Genomic DNA, 19857 nt, shown 5'->3' on the forward strand with positions numbered 1-19857 from the left:
ATTGAGAAAACGATCGTTATTCTCAATGTATATATACACTCATTGGCCACTTTAGGTACACCTGTCCAACTGCTCGTTAACGCACATTTCTTATCAGCCAACTCAATGCATTTAGGCATGTAGACATGGTCAAGACAACCTGCTGCAGTTCAAACGTAGTATCAGAATGAGGAAGATGGTTGTTGGTACCAGACGGGCTGGTCTGAGTATTTCAGAAACTGCTGATCTACTGGGATTATTAGGCACAACCATCTCTAGGGTTTACAGAGAATAGTTCAAAAAAGAGATAATATCCAGTGGGTGGCAGTTCTGTGGGTGCAAATGCATTGTTGATGACAGCGGTCAGAGGAGAATTGCCAGACTGGTTCCAGCTGATAGTAAGGCAACAGTAATTCAAATAATTACTCATTACAACCGAGGTATGCAGAAGAGCTTCTCTGAACATGTGAGGTGGATGGGCTACAGCAGCTAAAGAGCAAACCAGGTGCCACTCCTGTCAGCTAAGACCAGAAATCTAAGGCTATAATTCCCTCAGGATCACCAAAATTGGACAATAGAAGATTGAAAAAACGTTGCCTAGTTTTATTAGTTTCGATTTCTGCTGCAACATTTGGATGGTAGGGTCAGAATTTGGCGTTTACACCATGAAAGCATGAATCCATCCTGCATTGTCTCAAGAGTTCAGGCAGGTGGTGGTGCTGTAATGGTGTGGGGATATTTTCTTGGCACACTTTGGGCTTATTAGTACCAATTGAGTATTGTGGCAATGCCACAGCCTTCCTGAGTATTGTTGCTGACCATGTCCATTCCCTTATGACCACAGTGTACTCATTTCTGATGGCTACTTCCAGCAACATAATGCGCTGTCACAAGGCGTGAATCATCTCTGATTGGTTTCTTAAACATGACAATGTGTTCATTGTACTCAAATGACCTCCACAGTCACCAGAACTCAATCCAATAGAGTGCCTTTGGGATGTGGTGGAACAGGAGATTTGCATCATGGATGTGCAGCCGACAAATCTGCAAAAATTGTGTGATGCTATCATGTCAATAGGGACCAAAATCTCTTGAGAAATATTTCCAGTACCTTGTTGAATCTAGGCCATGAAGGATTAAGGCAGCTCTGAAGGCAAAAAGTGGTTAGTTTTTTATTAAATGTTATTAGACCGTTATATATTATATATTTAAATAAATATTAACATTTTACTCAAACTCATTTCTAATAAATCAAAAGAAACTTTTTTTTCTCTGTAGCTGTTTATAGAGGTAATTAACTTTCTTGTAAACAGTTAATGAAAGTGTTCCCTACTTCATAACATGGAATGGAGAAGAAATTAAAATGACTCCACATTTCGTTAATAAACCCCTTTATATATATTTAATGTAGAGAGGTTACAGTGAAAACAAACACATATATACACACACACACACACATACACACACACATCCATACATATATACAGTCAGATGAGAATGCTCAACGCTCTGCATTACATACTCCCCCAACAAAAGCAACAGTCGTAATGAGACGGGAACGCATCTATCTGTTCAGATCATTCGTTTTAAACCACTACTTCCCTCAGGCACAAATAGGTGCAGGTGAATGGGGTAATGACAAGTGTTTGTAGACATTTACAAATGAATTCTACACAGCTTGCACAGCATATATACAATGTTGACTTCATGGATGCTGAGTGAATAATTGATTGATAATTTATGATGAATAACTTTAATCTTTCAGGTGGGAAGAAAAAAAAACACTTATATACCAAAATGTCTTGTAACCAAACGTTTTTTAAACTTTTGTTTCCCAAAATGAATGTTAATAAATTTGTATCTGCATTGTAATTCCTTTTACGATAAAAGTTATGAAATTGCAGACATACAGAAATGCTTCAGTCGCTCGTGAACATGGTGGTTTAGCACTTTGTGGAAATGGTGGAGGAGGCAATGCAGAGAGGAACATCTCAACAGATGAGGTTACAAGTGTGTTTAAGCTCTAAATACCATCACACAATCATTTTTTTCATAAAGCGTTAAGACTGCATGACCGCGGATACCCAAATTAAGCACAAAAAATGACCACTTCTACAAATACCTTTACAAAAAAATAATAATAAAGAAACGAGAGCATAAAAATAAATGTACAAAAAGGAAACCCCTCATTCATTCACTCACGAAGACGGCTCTAATCGCAGAATGCATGCATGCTTTTTTTTCTTGTTCAGATGACAAGTTAGCTTCACGCCACAGCCATAGACAAAACTCAACAGTTTTACAAACATAACTAGAATGTTAAATAGTTGCTAGGCATTGGTCACTATGGGTTAAGGTGATCCCGTTTGACCACAAGATCTGTGGAAGAGGATGTGGCCAAAAGAGTGTCAGAGTTTAGGGTTACCTTCTTCGTTTTGTATTTTTGTGGCAATCCATCACAGAAATCAAAAGTGCACTTTAACAGCTTTCCCTCTTCCTGTCCTTTAGATCCACGTACTGTCATTTTAACTATGACATGCACAGTATAGTTACATTTCTAAGGAATCAAATGATATAATCAATGCAGTCGCTTAAACCTGCTCACACTCCTCAACAAGACAATGGTCAGGAAAAGGATACTAACCTTTATGCTCTTGATAAGTACAGCCTCCGTTCTTCTTGTTGTGAAGAGGAAATCTTGTCTTGTTGATCTCATAAACAAGAAATTGGTGAAAGGGATACTGATACAGCACCACAGGAAGTGCTTACAGCAGAATGTCTATGACACTCTTGTATGTGTATGTGGTGCGCTATATTAAATGGCAACCAAGTGCATTGAGATGAATAAAAGTAAAACTTATGGCGAAGGTTGCTATGTAAGCATGGTAACTGTCATCGCCGTCCACCATTAAAACCACAGTAAACAGTGTTTGGACCACATCAGCAGAGTGACACTGTACGCTATTTCCATTTTGAACCAACACTTTCGTAAAAAGTCACTGACCTTCAGTAAAAAGCCAAGCAGGTGTTCGTTCTGTCTTTCTCTGTCCTTCCTGAACCTAAATGACCTAAATGTCTTCAGACAGTATGGGGGGTTTATACCTACCCTGCCTTGTGGAGGATCTGAAGTCGCCCTCCTTTTAAGAGCCTATTGAAACATTCACAGCAATATGAAACATCACAGTGGGGTGGGAAGGTGGCACCGAGGCTGGCCATGTGCTTACCCACAATGCATTGTGGGCTATGGATGGGGAAGGGGAGGGGGGGCGTTAGGTGGAGTCGGTGAGGTGCTGTTTTTCCAACAGTCGACCACCAGTGACCCGCCCCGGCTAAAAGGGCGACATACAAACATGTGCATCGATAATTACATTCTAGGCAAACACTCACACACTCAAGCCCTCAGCGCCAGGGGCCACCATCAGTCCGTCCCAAACACTTCAGTTTTGATTTGTACTTTGTTTTCTAGATGTTTGTTTCAAAGCCGTTTCTGTCGTCATTGTCATGGTGATTGTTGGCGATTAGTTTCTAGTTGGTGATGGTGGTAGGCATGGAGAAGCTGTCGCTACGACATCTCTCGATCTTTATACCACTCGACAAACTCATCCAAAAGCACTGGCCCTGTGCAAAGAGAAACCCCAGTTAGGAAGCTAATCTGTGGCATTTCCGAACATGCTGTAGAAAAGAACGGTATACAAAAGAAGTATAGAGTTAGGGTAAAGTGTACTTACAGGCCCCGTCCTCATCATAGTTACTGAGATCAAGGTTGATAGTCCTACTGAACTCTAGAACATTGCACCATTGATCTTTATTTATAACCTTATACTTAGATTGCTGTGGAGAAAAAGGAAGAATTGTTAAAGATTTGACACAAATTGTGAGACAAGATTTATCCATATACACGACCAGTCAAATGTTTGTCCTCATTGTACTTCTCTTCTGATGATCTTAAATTGGGAAGCACTGAAATTTTGGTTACAGAAATCAGAAACTGGGCGGCACGGTGGGTAGCGATGTCGCCTCACAGCAAGAAGATCGCTGGTTCGAGCCTCCGATGGGTCAGTTGGCATTTCTGTGTTGAGTTTGCATGTTCTCCCTGTGTTCGCGTGGGTTTCCCCCACAGTGCAAATACATGCACTATAGGTTAATTGGATAAGCTAGATTGTCCGTAGTGTGTGTGAATGAGTGAGTGTCTATGAATGTTTCCCAGTGATGGGTTGTAGCTGGAAGGGCATCCGCTGCATAAAAACATATGCTGGATAAGTTGGCGGTCTATTCCACGGTGGCAACCCCTGATTAATAAAGGGACTAAGCCGAAAATAAAATGAATGAATGAAATCAGAAACTTTGGTTTTGGGCCAAATAGTTTTTTAGAGGCTAAAATTATGTGATGTTTAATAAGTGTTCCTTCAATAACCTATTTAGTCTGTTCTACATCAATTTTGTCCACAGAGTGGGAATAAACTGCAATAGTTCAATATGCCCTCTATGTGGATTCCAAAGCTTGGTTCATAATATAGATAATTTTGTTGGGATGTAAACAAAATGTCCCAAGGTATTCCCTGTTTCACTATTTAAATTTGTATAGCTTCTGAGAATCCAAAAAGAGCCACATATTAATAAATAATGGTATGACAGATGTTTTAACTTTTATGTCAGGCCCGGATTGGCTAATCGGGAGGACCGGGAGAATTCCTGGTGGGCCGGTCCGTTTTTTGGCCGCGAGGGCCGGTGTCCCTAGCTCCAGAATCTGTTGCTCTCAGCAGTCACACTTTTTAAATGAATTTATTTATTTACTTGACCACAGTCTTATTATTCATTATTTTACCGCAGCTCTGCTCTTTTTATCTATTTTCTCGCAGCCTCGTGAGCAAGATGCAGCCTGCAGGTTAATGATGATATAACTCAGATGAGTTACCTCTTAATGTACAGCTGTTGTGGTTTAGTGGTTAGCACGTTAGGTTACGACGCCACCGACCTGGGTTTGATCCTCGTCTGAGTAACTTATTTATTCATTTTTATTGTTAAGACATATAATACTGTTAGGGTTGTTGAACATTTGAAGTTCTAAAGCAGCTGTTTTCTCAAAAAAAAAAAAAAAAAAAGACGTGATGGTGTAAGTAGAAACTGAATTGGAAATGACCTTATTTTAATATAGTCAGTCGTGAACTGAGGTGGGCCGGTCTGAGGCTTGAAACTCCAGGGCTGAAAAAAAAAAAAAAGAGTCCCACTCCGGCCCTGGTTTATGTTATGTTTTAACTTTACAGTTATGAAATAATTTGATGACTAGTAGAAAATGTTCATGGGCCGATGACATCACCACATTAAAATGGCCTATAAATTTCCCAGTTTTACTCAAACTTTATTATTACTGAACTCTGCAGTTGTTTATTGATGCATGAACAAAACTTTAGTTATTCATAATACAGGTACCATCCAATAATCACAATGGGCCATATACTTTGTTGTTTTTAAAATCTCAACTCCTTAATTCTGGCCATTTTTAAATGAAATTTAAAGAAGAAATGTTGATCTAACACTCTTGAAACTGGCATGATTGATCACTGTAGCCTCATGAGTTCAAACAACATCACAGATCAACTGCTCAGTAACTGATTAGGGTGCATGTTAAAAAACATAAAATGACTTAATGAACTGAATCATGTGTCATGAAACAGACCACAACTAAATATGTCACTAAAACAATACATAAACATTACTTTAGGAAAATCATCCATTGTCCATCATTAGTACAAAATGACTCTAGAGGGCAGCATTTTGAATAAATACATGCACTGTATTACCCATGAATTATATTTCTACTAAGGAATAGGATGTCTTCATTATTTAAATTTTTTTTTTAATAAATCTGAAAGCTTAAATTATTAAAAAGATTTTTTTTTGTCCACACAAAGACTGTTTACAATAAATGTCAAATTATACACAAACTCGTGAATTGTGCTGTAGGGTATTCAAAAAATGGCTGCAAAAATAACAATTTCACTATATGTAAGTATAGTAAAAGTGTTTGCTTTTGTCATGTAATCTGCAAGTGCTTAATCTGTGTACTGGAAATAAAAGTATTACTGGTGCCCAAATAAATATAATTGTTTAATGTTTCACAGTAAAAATACAATTATTAAAACAAATACAGATTTAGAACAACCGAAAAGTGAGTATATTTAAACAGAATCTTTATTTTTGGGTGAACTATCTTTTAACACCATTCTAAAATGTTCAAAATCGTATTAATGAATGTGTTGTCGTGTCCAAATATTTAACTGGTCATGTTAAATTCAAGTAGATTAAAATACTTACTTCTAGAAACTGGTTAAACACTGGAAACAAGGGCCAGGTCTTCCCAAGTAGAAGTCCCAGCATGCACTTGGCAGTATTCAAGTCTAAACTCCTTTGATCCTTCTCCTGCAAATGGGTGGACCCATAATAAGTTTAAACATTCTGAATACAAGTTTACACATCACAATAAAAACAATGAGCTGGCAATTTTATTTACTAAAGGTAATTAAATGCAAGTTTCTCCTTGTGGACAAAAATGTGCGTACTGTGCACTCTAAACAGTTCAAGTTTAATGGGTAATTTCACCCAAAAATGACTATCCTGTTATTATTTAGCCACCTTTTGTTCCAAACCCTGAGACCTTTGCTTGTCTTCAGAACACAAATTAGGATATTTTAGATGAAATTATTTTAGATGAAATCAGGGAGTTCTCTGGCCCTCTAAAGACAGCAATGGTTGTGAGGCATTCAAATTCTATAAAAAGGAAACTCCAAAAATAATTAAATGTGCCAAATAAAAACAGTACAAACCACTTTGCTCTTCCTCGTCGGGTCATCAGGGTGGACATTTACTACAGTTAGTACGACATATTGCAATTAGAGCCAGCAGCACAACATGCAAGCACTGAGATGTCTGGAGTAATCAAGCACCCTGATCTGATGTGGAAGACATAGGCAAAGTCTTTTTTTACAGGGGGTGTTTTTGGTGCACAAAAGTGTTCTTGGAGTTTCATGATTACAGTTGGACCACAGCATAAAATGTGTTAATGTATTACCTATAATGCTTTAAATAATCTAGATCCTGTTTATCTAACCAACCTTCGGTCTCGCTACAATTCATCCCGCTCTTTAAGATTTCAAAACTCAGGGCTTCTGGTAGTACCTAGAAAAGCAAAGTCGAGTAAAGGAAGTCGAGCCTTCTCATTTATGGCTCCTAAGCTCTGGAATAGCCTTCCTGATGGCGTCCAAGGCTCAGACACACTCTCGCAGTTCAAAACTAGATTAAAGATTATTTTTTAGTAAAGCATACACTCAGTGCATCACTTAGTGGTATGATACATGAAGGTGCAGAAACGCAGGTTTCTGCATCTCTTTTATATACACTATGAACAGCAGCTACGCTAAATATTCTCTTTATTCTCTATTTCCACCTGGGAAAACTCATTCCGAGGACCTCAGACTCTGCAGGGCCACTGATTTGATCCAAGACCAGCGACAAGATGATCCCAGGGTTTCCATATCCTGGACCAGGCCGTATCTTGAGCAGCTGCTGTGGTGGTCATAGTTGAGCGGAGAGCATGAGACTGATTCCTGTGACCCTCCAGGGACAGACTTGTCTTCGCTGAGGTCCAGCTTTCCGGCGCCTTGACAGCAACTCTACACAAGACGTTTGGCCAGAGGAGAAATGGTCGTGCCCAACTGAGCCTGGTTTCTCTCAAGGTTTTTTAATTCTTCACTTTCGCCAATTGGTAAAGTTTTTTCCTCGCCGCTGTCGCCACTGACCTGCATGGTTCGGGATAGAGCTGCGCATCAATAGATTGCTCTTCAGTGTCTGGACTCTCAGTAGTGACTATTAAACCACACTGAACTGAGCTAAACTGAACGGACCTTACCCTCTGAAAACTGAACCACACTGTTTCAGTTTACTATGATCTTCTATGTGAAGCTGCTTTGACACAATCTACATTGTAAAAGCGCTGTACAAATAAAGGTGAATTGGATTGAATTTTTGGTTGTTTTTCTGCACTTCGGGACTATTGTTTTTTTATGGAGGATCAGAGAGCTCTCAGATTTCATATAAACAAATCTTAATTTGTGTCCCAAAGATGAATGAAGGTCTCAGGGGATTGAAACGACATGGGGGTGAGTAGTTACAAACAGAATTTTTCATTTTTGGGTAAACTAACTCTAACAAGCCCCCAAGGGCTGAAATTATTGTCAGTACATTTTGACATCATTATAACATTTTTTACATTCTTTATTTAAAAGCAAAAATACTTTAGATATGGATTTTAATAGTAGTGCTTTTTCCACTCAATGGTACGACTTGGTACCTAGCCAGAGATGAGAAGTAATGAAGTACAAACACTTTGTAACTGTACTTAAGAAGATTTTTCTGGTGTCAGTGCTTTACTCCACACATTTTTTTGGCAACCTTTGACTTTTACTTCTTATATTTTTACACAAATATCTGTTCTTTCTACTCCTTCGATTTTTAAACCATGGTTGTTGCTTTAGTTTTCATGTTTGGTGGCGTGATCTATATTATTTTTTGTCACTGCGCAAAACAAATGCCTTTGATTGTCAACATTTGTACAGTTAGAACTAAAACAGTTAAATCCCTTAAGCCTAGTTCACACTACAGGATTTTAAACATCAGCAGATCGCTGTGCCGTTCACACTACATGACTTGACTTTGTGTCTTTTGATCTCTGTGGTGTTCACACTACGCAACACTCCATGAACGATCCACAAGAGGGGGGTCACACACTACATGATCTGACAACATCTCATTCCCCATCAGCTCATTCAAGCTACCAAACCACAGCCAATGAAATTTTGAGGGGAGGAGTCGTCAGAAAAAGCTGAACACTATTGGCTGCTTGTGTGCTGATGACATCACTGACAGCGTTTCAAGCTTTGGAGAAAGCATTTAAAAACATCGTCAAATCAGCTGATTTATCAGCGGATTAATCACTCATCTGCAAGGTTCCAGTGGATAGATACACAGAGAGTTTTTAATTTTTGTAATTTTATAACTCTTTGAAATAAAACTAACATATTTATAACACCCTGCCGTTTTCTAACTATCAGTGTATTTCTTTCTGACATTGTTATTTTTTTTATTACAAAACAGTAAAGAACTGAGCATTTCTGCCTTAAATTACCATATTGGTTAAAATGACTGCATGCATGTCTGATACTTTTCGCTGTGACTTTAAATATGTGTGCATTTTCTTGCCTGGCAACTTCCTGCTAACATAAACAAAACTTTCTGATGGCAAAAACATCAATTTACTTCAGATATCTTACAAAACAGCATATTCTGTGCCGAATAGCTCCTGTTTAAAAGTAAAAAAATGAAAGCCAAGACCTTTAAGTGTTTTAGTATCTTAACTACATATTTATAGGCTGTATTACCAAAACAATATTATATTTTTAGGTAATGGTGTCATTAAATATGATGCCAGACATTCAAAGCTTAATTTTAATATCTCAATAATAGCTTTGAATGTAAATATGTTGTGACAATATGGCGTTTTATATGAGAACGGTCAGAATGAGCAGTATGGTAATTCTAATAGTTACAGAATTCTAGTTCCACTGTTAATATAGCCTACTCTCATGTCTGTGCTAACGCAGAATGAAGCGAGTGCACTGATGCCCATTCTGACCAATCACAGATGTTTCTGCTGAGCTCCTGAACACACAGCCATTCAGCTCATGCTGATATGCTCTCTCATTGGCTGTAGCTCGTCACTACATCTGACCACACGTGGGGTTTAGTCGGCCGACTGCTCTGGAACATTTAGCATGCTGAATGTTGGATTTCCGTCTGCGAGGTGTCGGCGACGCGTCAGCGAGCCTCGTTGATGCGTTGCTCAGTAGTTCACACATAAAGAGCGGCGAGCGCCGTGCACCCGCAGATTTCTTCCCAATCACAGCCCGATCTGTCAGCGAGCTCGTTAACTTCCAAATCGGGCTCAAATCAGGTTTAAAATCCTCTAGTGTGAACTAGGCATTATGTATGCTGTATGCACTGAGATTTATTTATTTTATTTTCAACCAGTTCCTATTTCCTATTTATACTGCTCTACTGTTGTCTTTACTTAAATTAGTTTAACAAATAATTTTACATCAAAATCATTCACACTGGGTGACTTAAATGAATAAAATTATTTTTAAAAAGCATCAGGAATTTAGCACATGAAAAAAAAGTTCTGAAGGCTGTAATTGTGACGGTGTATGTTTATTTATTTTTTTATTTTTTTTGCATAGAATAAATGTATTAACAGCTTTACTGACTATATCCATGAAAGAAAATATCCACAATACTAAAAAAAAGAAACACTAAAAACATGGGATATATTTGTTTAGTTTTGAAGATAATGAAGCAGCTTTAACCGAATTCTATTTAATTTTATTTATTATAACAAAAGAAAAACAAATGTTTTGGACAAAATTAAGTGTGAATTGAAGATGTTTATTATTTGTAAAGATTTAGGCCTCATTTCTTTACAGCATGTGAATAGACATCAATGGCAGGTGTTTGTTTTGATCTAAAAGCAGAAAACTACATAGCTGAACGCTGTAAGTTTGGATCAGGATGATGATGCACAGATTTTTGAGCAATGTCGTTTTGCATTATTGCACACTGTTATGTTGCTTGGCTACTTTATTGCTGAAAATTAGCAACAATTTTTAGGTCTAGTTGCCAGTGTGAAACTAAAACAGGAAGTAGTATGGATACTTTGTCCATTTTTTAGGCTGTCCTTCTTTACATTTACTTAAGTACAAAAGTGTAGTCAGTACCTCAACTTTTCCCAGAGTCGTTTTAAACATGAGCATCTGTACTTCTACTTGAGTAAAAGATGTGTGTACTTTTGCCATCTCTGTACTTAGCATGGTTCAGCACAGCTCAACCAGACTCAGAGCGGGTGCTCTTATAGACATATCCTTAAAGCTGATTTATACTTTATAAACTATATTTATTCTGCGTCAAGTATGCATGGTTGCTCCGGCGGTGCCTTCACGCATTTGTCTGCTTGCTTTTTGAAAGTTTTATTGTCAGAGCAGCACACAAACAGAATGCAGAAGTATAAATAGACGACTAGGTACAAGGTATACACCGTGGGCAGATGCAGAAGTGTAAATCAGGCTTTACAGCCACGCTGACTCTACCTCAACCAGCCCCTGCTGGATCTGCTCCTAAGCCACTTGTTTATGATGTTAATACATTAAGAAGATTTTAAAGAAGTATGTTGTTATAGAGGTTGCGCAGTGGGTAGTGAGTGGGTAGAGTGTAGTTGCCTCACAGCAAGAAGTTTGCTGGTTTGAGCCTCGACTGGGTAAGTTGGCATTTCAGTGTGGAGTGTGCATGTTCTCCCAGTGTTTGCGTGGGTTTCCTCCGAGTGCACCGGTTTTCTTCACAAGACATGCGCTATAGGTTAATCAGGTAAGCTAACTTGGTCTTAGTATGTGAGTGAGACAGTGTGTATGGTTGTGAGAAAGACAGTGTGTTTGGGTGTTTCCCAGTGATGGGCTGCAGCTGGAAGTGCATCCGCTGAGTAAAACATATGCTGGATAAGTTGGCAGTTCATTCCGCTGTGGCAACCCCTGCTAAATAAAGGGACTAAGCCAAAAAGAAAATGAATGAATGCACGTTGTTATAGTGCATATACCTGGAGTTCCATGTGTGTGAGTGCAAATGCACATACAGAGAGAGAGAGAGAGAGAGAGAGAGAGAGAGAGAGATCTGCCACTGATCATTGGTTTTGATTTTCATTTGCTTTGTAAGAGTGTTCATTTAATTTTGTACTTCATTTGTCAGCTTTGTGTGTATTTAGGACTTGTACAAACCAACTAAGGTGATTATAAATAGTCAAACAAATGTTTCACAACAAGCGGAACATCTGCACCTCATCTACTGATCACGATTCAGCCACATTAAGTTGCTTGTATCAGTCCTTTAAATAATCCTAGAGCGGCTGTTGCTGACTGTTTATTTAAATCTAGCAGCTTTAGCGTCTCGTGTAGAAAATCCAGTGGCACAGGTGGTGAGGATTCTCTCCGCTATTCAGTATCTGCAATGTTTACACATCATATTTTGTTAATGTTATGGTTTCTTGGTACCTCAACTAAAGTGGTATCAAAAAAGTATGACCTCTAGGAACTGTACACAGTGGAAAAACACCCCAAATATGAGCCATACTGAACCAAACCGTGCTATTGACCTTATTCTAAAATGCGGAAGTGCGCCTGTTTTCGCGATTGTCTTAGAACTTCCGATTCAGTCGCCTATGGGAGAAATGACTAGGAATAATAAAACGGCAGAAAATGGCCAAACTACTTGCTCAACAAACAAATGTTTGCATGACTACACAGACCAAGTAGCATAATATAATAAGAAAATATTAAATTGCAACATCAAGCAGCGTAACGAGCAGTTGTTAACGTCAAAAAATGAATTGAAGTGAATGTGACCGGAAGTCGCGAGACAAAAAGATTCAAATGGCAGCGCCCACTCGTCAGCTGAGAATAAGGTGAATACCATAATGTGGAAAAGTGGCATAAATCTATTTTATAATGCAGAATGAGCTAATTGCTCTATACGAGAGCCCAGATAAATCTGAGCTCTTCTGTTTGATCTAGAAGACACGACAAATGGCAGGTTATCCATTCAAGGTTGCGACAAGCTATTTATTTGTATTCCTCCAGTTTACTGGCCCTATCGAATGGCTCCTGTAAGAGCTACACTCAGCAAAACTCCACTCGCTTTACAATTCATACCATGGGAATGGAAAAAAAGAATCAACTATCCGTACAAGAGATACTTCTGCTGAGCAGACAAAGAGGTGAAACAACCCAAAATAGCAGCATCCCTCAGCAGTCTCAAACCCTGTTGTAAGTGAAGGACTGTGATGAACCCAGCATGTATGCAGTAAACAACAACGAAGAACGATGAACGATGTATCGCCACAGGCAATCATTATGCTGAAAATATTGCTAAAGTATCAAATAAAGCTTCTAAAGTGGATAATAAGTGTTCATTAGTCATCTGTCTTAATGTGTACACACTCACCCTGGCAAAGTCGAAGGCATATCGGTAAATGAGTTTGAAACTGGTGGCATCGTTGAGGACGGACCTCAGGTAGTCTAGAGAGTTCCTGAGTTTTTCAGTAGAGTCACATCTGCATATGACAGAAGCAGAGGATAAGGTCAATGTTTTTGACAAGAAGAAGTGTAGTATAGTACCATGGTAGATGATGTATAAAAGATCTGTGTTTAGCTAGACATACTGCAATGAGCCCATTCCCTTGAGCCACTCCTGTAAAGTGAAGTACCCCATGCTCTGGGCATCAAGCTTCCAGGCCAATACCAGCATGACCACCTGCATATGAACATGCATTAAACTGAGCACTGATGAGATGGTTTTGAATCAAAAATATGAAATCAGATGAGATGAGTTTAGTTTCTTACATTCTCTGGCTCAACTCCAATGTCTTCACAGAATTTCTCCATTCCCTCTGGTCCAACCACGTCATCACACCCTGTTTTAATGCAATTTGATATTTTATATTATATATATATATATATATATATATATATATATATATATATATATATATATATATATATATATATATATATATATATATATATATATATAGAAGGCTCAGGAAAGTACAGTATGTGTACATTAAAGGGTTAGTTCACACAAAAATGGAAAAGTCAATGAGCTCCCTGGTCCTGCATATACAGCAGTGGTCCAGTCTAGTTCAAAGAAAAATACCAAAAACTGTCAAAACACTCCATGTGTCTTCAATGGTTAAATCGGAATATCATGAAGCTACTAGAATAATTTTCTGCACACATAAACCAAGAATAACAACATTATTCAACGGTTTCATTTCCTCAGTGTCAGTATAGAGTGCACATTCATGAGAAGGCGTATTCGAGATATATGTCAGCAGCACGACCAAGTGCAAAATGCAGAACAGCACTCTCATGAATGTGCACCCTATACAAACACTGAGGAAAAGAAACTTGTGAATGAAGTTGGCATGGGCCGGTATAAGATTCTAAGGGCATGATAACCTTAGATAAAAATGTCACTGCTCCAAAATAAGTTCATTTAAATGTCTAGGTAAAAAGCTACAACTATTTTTGCCAATGGAACACAGTTTACTTTATTTAAAGAAACATTGAAAATATTTTAGATTAGTAGTTTTTGATGGGGAGGTTTTATCTTCTGATGAAGATACAGTTGTAAGTAAATAGTTATGAAAAACGTGAAAAAAAACAAAAAAATAAAACGATGTTTTTTTTTTTTATGGTGAACTAACTCTTTACACCATACGTCTAAAGCTCAATTCCTGGATTGCCGCAGCTTTGCATAGTTCGACTCCAACCCTAATCAAACACAGCTGATCCAACTAATTAAGGTGTTCAAGACTACTGAGTGGTACAGTACGGTACGGTACACTTTTATGGCCGCTTCCACTGTCAATGTACCTAAAAACAATACGTACTGTACCACTTTTTGGGTACACTTTTGGAAGGCTATTGGTTTATAGAGATACATCACTAGTTCGTGGAAAAGCAGCAGAATGAAAACAAAGGAACCGCTATTTTTTTAAACACAGCTGAGACATTACACCATAATAATATATACATATAATTACCAGCCATGGTCAACCTGAGCTTAAACAAAACTTGTCGTCATCTTGATAAACAGTCACAAAGCCAAGATGAAGAGCAGAATCTACTATTGGTACCCCTTTGGCAGTGGAAACACAAGCCTGCTAAAGGTGACCCGTACTGCACCGTACTGTACCACTCAATGGAAACAGGCTATTAAGCAGGTGTGAGTTGGAGGTAGAGCTGCGGCCCTCCAGGAATTAGGTTTGAGACCACTGCACCATGATTAAGAATATACAAATGTTATTGAAAGGAATGTTTACTACATATAATCCACATGTTTGGCAAACCACCCTGGTAGTGTCTCATTAAACCTCAATATTAGTAGACATCATCAGAAGCCACTGGTATTATTTTGTTTTGCATGTGTATGTTTTTTGACTCTCTAAGTACCAATAGATATGCGTTTCCACAGTTCCTCCACCGTTTCATCTAAAACATTTCTTTAACGTTCTACTATACACAAAAAAAAATCTTGGGTGGTCTGAGGGTTAGTAAAGTTACAGCAGTTTTTCCTTTCTGAGTGAACTAAATAGCAGAGAGTAGCCTAAATTTAGCTGACATTTTCCCTGCCTTCTAGACATTATCAAGTCAAATTACATCAACTCAGCCAATTTTGATCTGATTATACCTTTTCTAGATTACATAAAAAAGTCCAAAGAATAGCACAATGACTGAATATGACTGATTTTGCCCACATACCTGCATATTCATAAAACCACTCTAAACATCTCTTGCTAGAAAAAGCTTCGGCTTCCTGGATTTGCAATGCCTCCTGTTTTCTGTAAACACTGAAAAAAACAGACAGGACAAAGCGACGGCTATTTAAACACACATTAGCACACACTTGTACACAGATTAAGGCACAAGCATGATGCATCTGATACAAATAAGAAGAGACACATGCTCTGAGGGCAGAAATCCACCCACACAAACACAGATCTGGTGGTACAATTAGCAGTTATGAAAGTTATGCAACTTTCTTTTAACATTACTGTAGAGATCTGTTTCTGTCATGGATAAATGCTAATCCTAATTGATCTGACAGAATCCTAGTTGACTTACTCAATTAAAGGCTGGGTAGATGAATGAGCGTTTGTTAGGGCTGCACAATATATCGTTTCAGCATCGATAATGCAATACAACTATTGCAGATGCGCACATTGCAGGATCTGCAATGTCAGATATGACTTATTGTTGACCAGGAGCTTGTAGACTAATGGCAAAGTTGAATAATTCTGGATTTAGAGTTTATTAGTTGCATTTCCCCTTTCTTTTTCTCTCTGTTAAACATCAAATGAGTTTAAACCATGCAAGCACAAGAAACTGCTTTAACAAGGACTAATTCAATTAGATTTCATAGTGACTATATGGACACAATGGGCTATATGCACAGCTAGTGTTTTTCAGCCAATGATAAACTTTCAGTGAAAGCTTAATGTGACTATTTTCAATTTCATAAGGTTCCTTTTACAGCACTGATGTTGTAATGTAATAACAATACATTCAGTTAAAGAGACTTAAGCATTCGATTAATTGTTCAATTATGAAATAAGAAGAAAACCGCAGTCAGTATCAGCAGGTTAGCGCAGAAACTCCATTGAAAATACTGGGGCAAAATAAACTGTCATATTTTAAAGACATGGCAGGGGAAATGGATTAAATGCAGTGCTTCTTGTCCGGTCTGAGACCCACTTCATATCATATATCTATCAGGCAGTGATGATCACTGATTTGTAAAGAAATCAGACCTTAAACCTGGCAATTTTACAATGGAAAGAGAGTTTACCGGATGAGCTGAGGCTGCCTGGCTGAAATGAAAAGTCTGTGTGCATATACGCCATTACAATATTTTTATCCAACTGCCATTAATACCAGACACATATAAAACACTTGTTATTTCTCATTTGTATGTTTCCCCCATCATAAAAATCTATTTTAAAGTTCATTTTAATAATTTATGTAGATGCACTCCTGTATTAAATCACCCCAAACATTGAGTTCTTCACAAAAACAGTTCTATCCATCTGATAAAATAAATGTTGTATCATTGTATGTGTGTGTGTGTGTGTGTGTGTGAGGGAATAAAAAAAGATGGAAAATGGACTAAAATGAATAGCTGGATAAAAAAGATAACTAGAGAAGAATTGGACTACTAGTGTATAACATAATAACTTGAAAAAATGCCAGAAATTCTTCCAACTACTGAAAAAAAATTCAAACTTTTGGTAAGAAGCAAAAAAGTCAGTACTCAAAAATAGTTTCAGGTTGATCCTTCAACAAGAGGTCAATGGATAGGAATTGTAATAGAATTGCACTGTATGGAGAGACTGACATTTAACCTCAGACTTGATAAAAAAGTACAACAAGTATTGGTAAAATGGACTGAGTTTGTCATTGTAAACAATATGTGATCATGTGCTTCAAATGTATTGTAAATTTTGTAACCCCCATGACAACCACTTTGTTACCCCCCTTTTCTAATTTTATTTATAATTTTTAATCATGTTTTTTTCCTAAATTTTTTTTTTTAAAGAGAAAAAGGGGAAATGAAAAGCTGGAGAAATGTATATATAAAAAAGGTCAATGTTATTTTATTTGAGCATACTTATCCTGCCGGCTCTTCTTAGCAGACAGGTCATCTCCAGCAGTGGGTCTCCTCTTTTTCCTTGGGGGCATGGCTCTGGAGCAGCAGGCTGGAAAAGCAGGAGAGATAATTATTTTTATCTCCCTTTTTCAGTCATTCTCTCTTCTTAAGTGTAATGTCCTAATTTTATAGTACACTTGTAAACTGTTAACGTTAACACTTAGCACACTGTCAATGCGAATAAGTGCATTAGGGTCAAAATACACTACCTTTCAAATGTTTGAGGTTGGTAAGATGCTCACATAGGCTGCAGTTATTTGATCAGAAATAGAGTAGAAAGTAGATTGTGAAATATAAGCTATTTTAGCTATTTTCTATTTTAAAATGTCATTACTTCTTTGTTAGCAGAGTTGAATTCTCAACATAATTACTCAAGTCTACACAGTGTAATGTGCTCCTAAAAAGGTCCTTCTAAATGGCTTTTTTGCACTAAAGAATCATTTATATTTTGCTTTAGTGTCCCTTTGATTCATTTAATGCATCCCTGTTTTGTAAAAAAAAAAATGCCTCTGAATTGTAGTGTACAAAAAAGAAAGATAAACAGTGCTTAACATATAAGAGTATACCACTCACAACTCTTTCATTCAAATTAACATTTTCTATAGGAAGCTATATAATATTATTTTTGTGCATATACATTAATCAGTGCTAAACCAAATCTGGAGCTCATCTAACAAAATAACTTGATAACGGTCCAAAATTATATAGGAAAAAATATTAAATAAAAGCTGTAAAAGAGCTAAATTTTGTTACATTCTTTTAGCATGATCTTTCTATTTTTAAAGATGTTATGACTAAAATATTATTTTAATAAAAATATGCTTAATAAATCTATTTTGTTTAAATGCACCAGAATGTATGACAATGTATATGTGTGTATATATATATATATATATATATATATATATATATATATATATATATATATATATATATATATATGAATAATGAGATATATAAAAAATATGATTCAGGTTTCTATTTTCTGCTTAGTTCACACTTGAAGTAAAAAACTAAAGTAAAAAATATGGTGAAAAAACAGCACAATTAAATCAATCATATTTCTAAATAAACAATACAATGATGTTTGACATTAGGTGCTAAGATAATGTAACGAATGAGCATGCAAGGTCAAGTCACTACCTGTACCGTGAGACTCTGGTCCGACGTCCTCTGTCAGGTTCTATAGCCAGAAAGAAACACTATTCGAACAACAATCTACAGATCAGCACTGCATCATTAAAAGAAGAAAGCAAACATGAAATTGGTGGCTGATCAACTTATTGTCTTGTAACCATTGCATCTGCTGTCATGTTCTGGAAACAAGCTAATGTAGAGCACAATTCTGTGATAATTTTGTAATAAGTGAAAAGAAAAAGGGCTAATAATTCTGACTTCAACTATATATATATATATATATATATATATATATATATATATATATATATATATATATATATATATATATATATATATATATATATATATATATATATATACACACATATACACACACTCATACACTACGGACAATTTAGCCTACCCAATTCACCTGTACCGCATGCAAACGCAGGGAGACGCAGGGAGAACATGCAAACGCAGGGAGAACATGCAAACTCCACACAGAAACGCCAACTGAGCCGAGGTTCGAACTAGCGACCCAGCGAACTTCTTACTATGAGGCGACAGCACTACAACTGCGCCACTGCATAGCCCTGTTAATATCATTTGGGAAATGATAAAAAAAGGACTAATCATTCTGACTTCAACTGTATTTATTAGATTTTACTATTCAACATATACTGCATTTTATTTCACATATTTTTTTTTACCAAATTCAGGGCAGATTTATGGGGAAAAAGTCTGCAGATTCCATCTAGACCTATGAACTATAAATTGTCTATGATCTATTCTAATTCATATTAACACATTTTTTAAATGTATACGAATAAAAAAACATGCTTGCTCATATCTTATTGTCATAAAGCACAAACTTTAAATTCCAGTTTTTGAGTTTCTTAGACTCTTAGAATTCTTTTGAATAAATTTTTCACATGATAAAAATTCAGATTATTTTTCACAATTTAGAGAAAAGATTCTAAGACAAAATATAGCTTTGTGAGCTATAAACTCAGGATTGCAAAAAGTTCACTCACTATTACAGCAAAAAAAAAAAAAAAAAAAAAAACTCTGGAAAAGAAATTAGAAGTAAAATCATGAGCTAAATTATGATTAGTGAGAATTTATAAAAGATAGCAATTATTATTGCTATTATCATCATCTTCTTTGTAATAATTCCATTCTTTCTTTAATCTGTGGGAGAAACAAGCTTCCAGCAAGTTCAACTTTGGCAAAATCCTTCAAAAAACATCTGATGTTAAAAAGGTTTAAATAAGACATATAAAAAAAAAACATCTGATGTTTTAGAGAAATTTGTCCATTTATTTTAAAATGGGTTTACCAAATAATCTTTAACTAAACTATCATTCACACTTGTACTTAAATTAAGTTAACTAA

At 36.7% G+C, this 19857-nt stretch overlaps 1 protein-coding gene across 15 annotated transcripts in view; it reads right to left on the minus strand.

Annotated features, from left to right (window-relative positions):
• Positions 1-1353: 1353 nt before the first annotated feature.
• dcun1d4 (DCN1, defective in cullin neddylation 1, domain containing 4 (S. cerevisiae)) overlaps positions 1354-19857 on the minus strand; it is a 41045-nt gene continuing 22541 nt past the window's right edge. For 5 of the 15 annotated variants that reach the window (XM_073932560.1, XM_073932561.1, NM_001032366.3 and 2 more), the window contains 9 exons: positions 18484-18523; positions 17302-17389; positions 15396-15484; positions 13473-13543; positions 13292-13383; positions 13075-13183; positions 6295-6399; positions 3708-3810; positions 1354-3597 (listed from right to left, as the gene is read on the minus strand). In XM_073932560.1, the coding sequence (XP_073788661.1) occupies positions 3542-3597; positions 3708-3810; positions 6295-6399; positions 13075-13183; positions 13292-13383; positions 13473-13543; positions 15396-15484; positions 17302-17372 (696 nt within the window). In that variant the 5' untranslated portion in view covers positions 17373-17389; positions 18484-18523 and the 3' untranslated portion in view covers positions 1354-3541. Of the gene's footprint in view, positions 3598-3707; positions 3811-6294; positions 6400-13074; positions 13184-13291; positions 13384-13472; positions 13544-15395; positions 15485-17301; positions 17390-17549; positions 17729-18483; positions 18543-19857 lie in introns of those variants that run through there. The other 10 variants (XM_073932558.1, XM_073932559.1, XM_068215455.2 and 7 more) reach the window with 3 other exon arrangements.

Source organism: Danio rerio, chromosome 20 (assembly GCF_049306965.1).
Source record: "Danio rerio strain Tuebingen ecotype United States chromosome 20, GRCz12tu, whole genome shotgun sequence".
NCBI lineage: Eukaryota > Metazoa > Chordata > Actinopteri > Cypriniformes > Danionidae > Danio > Danio rerio.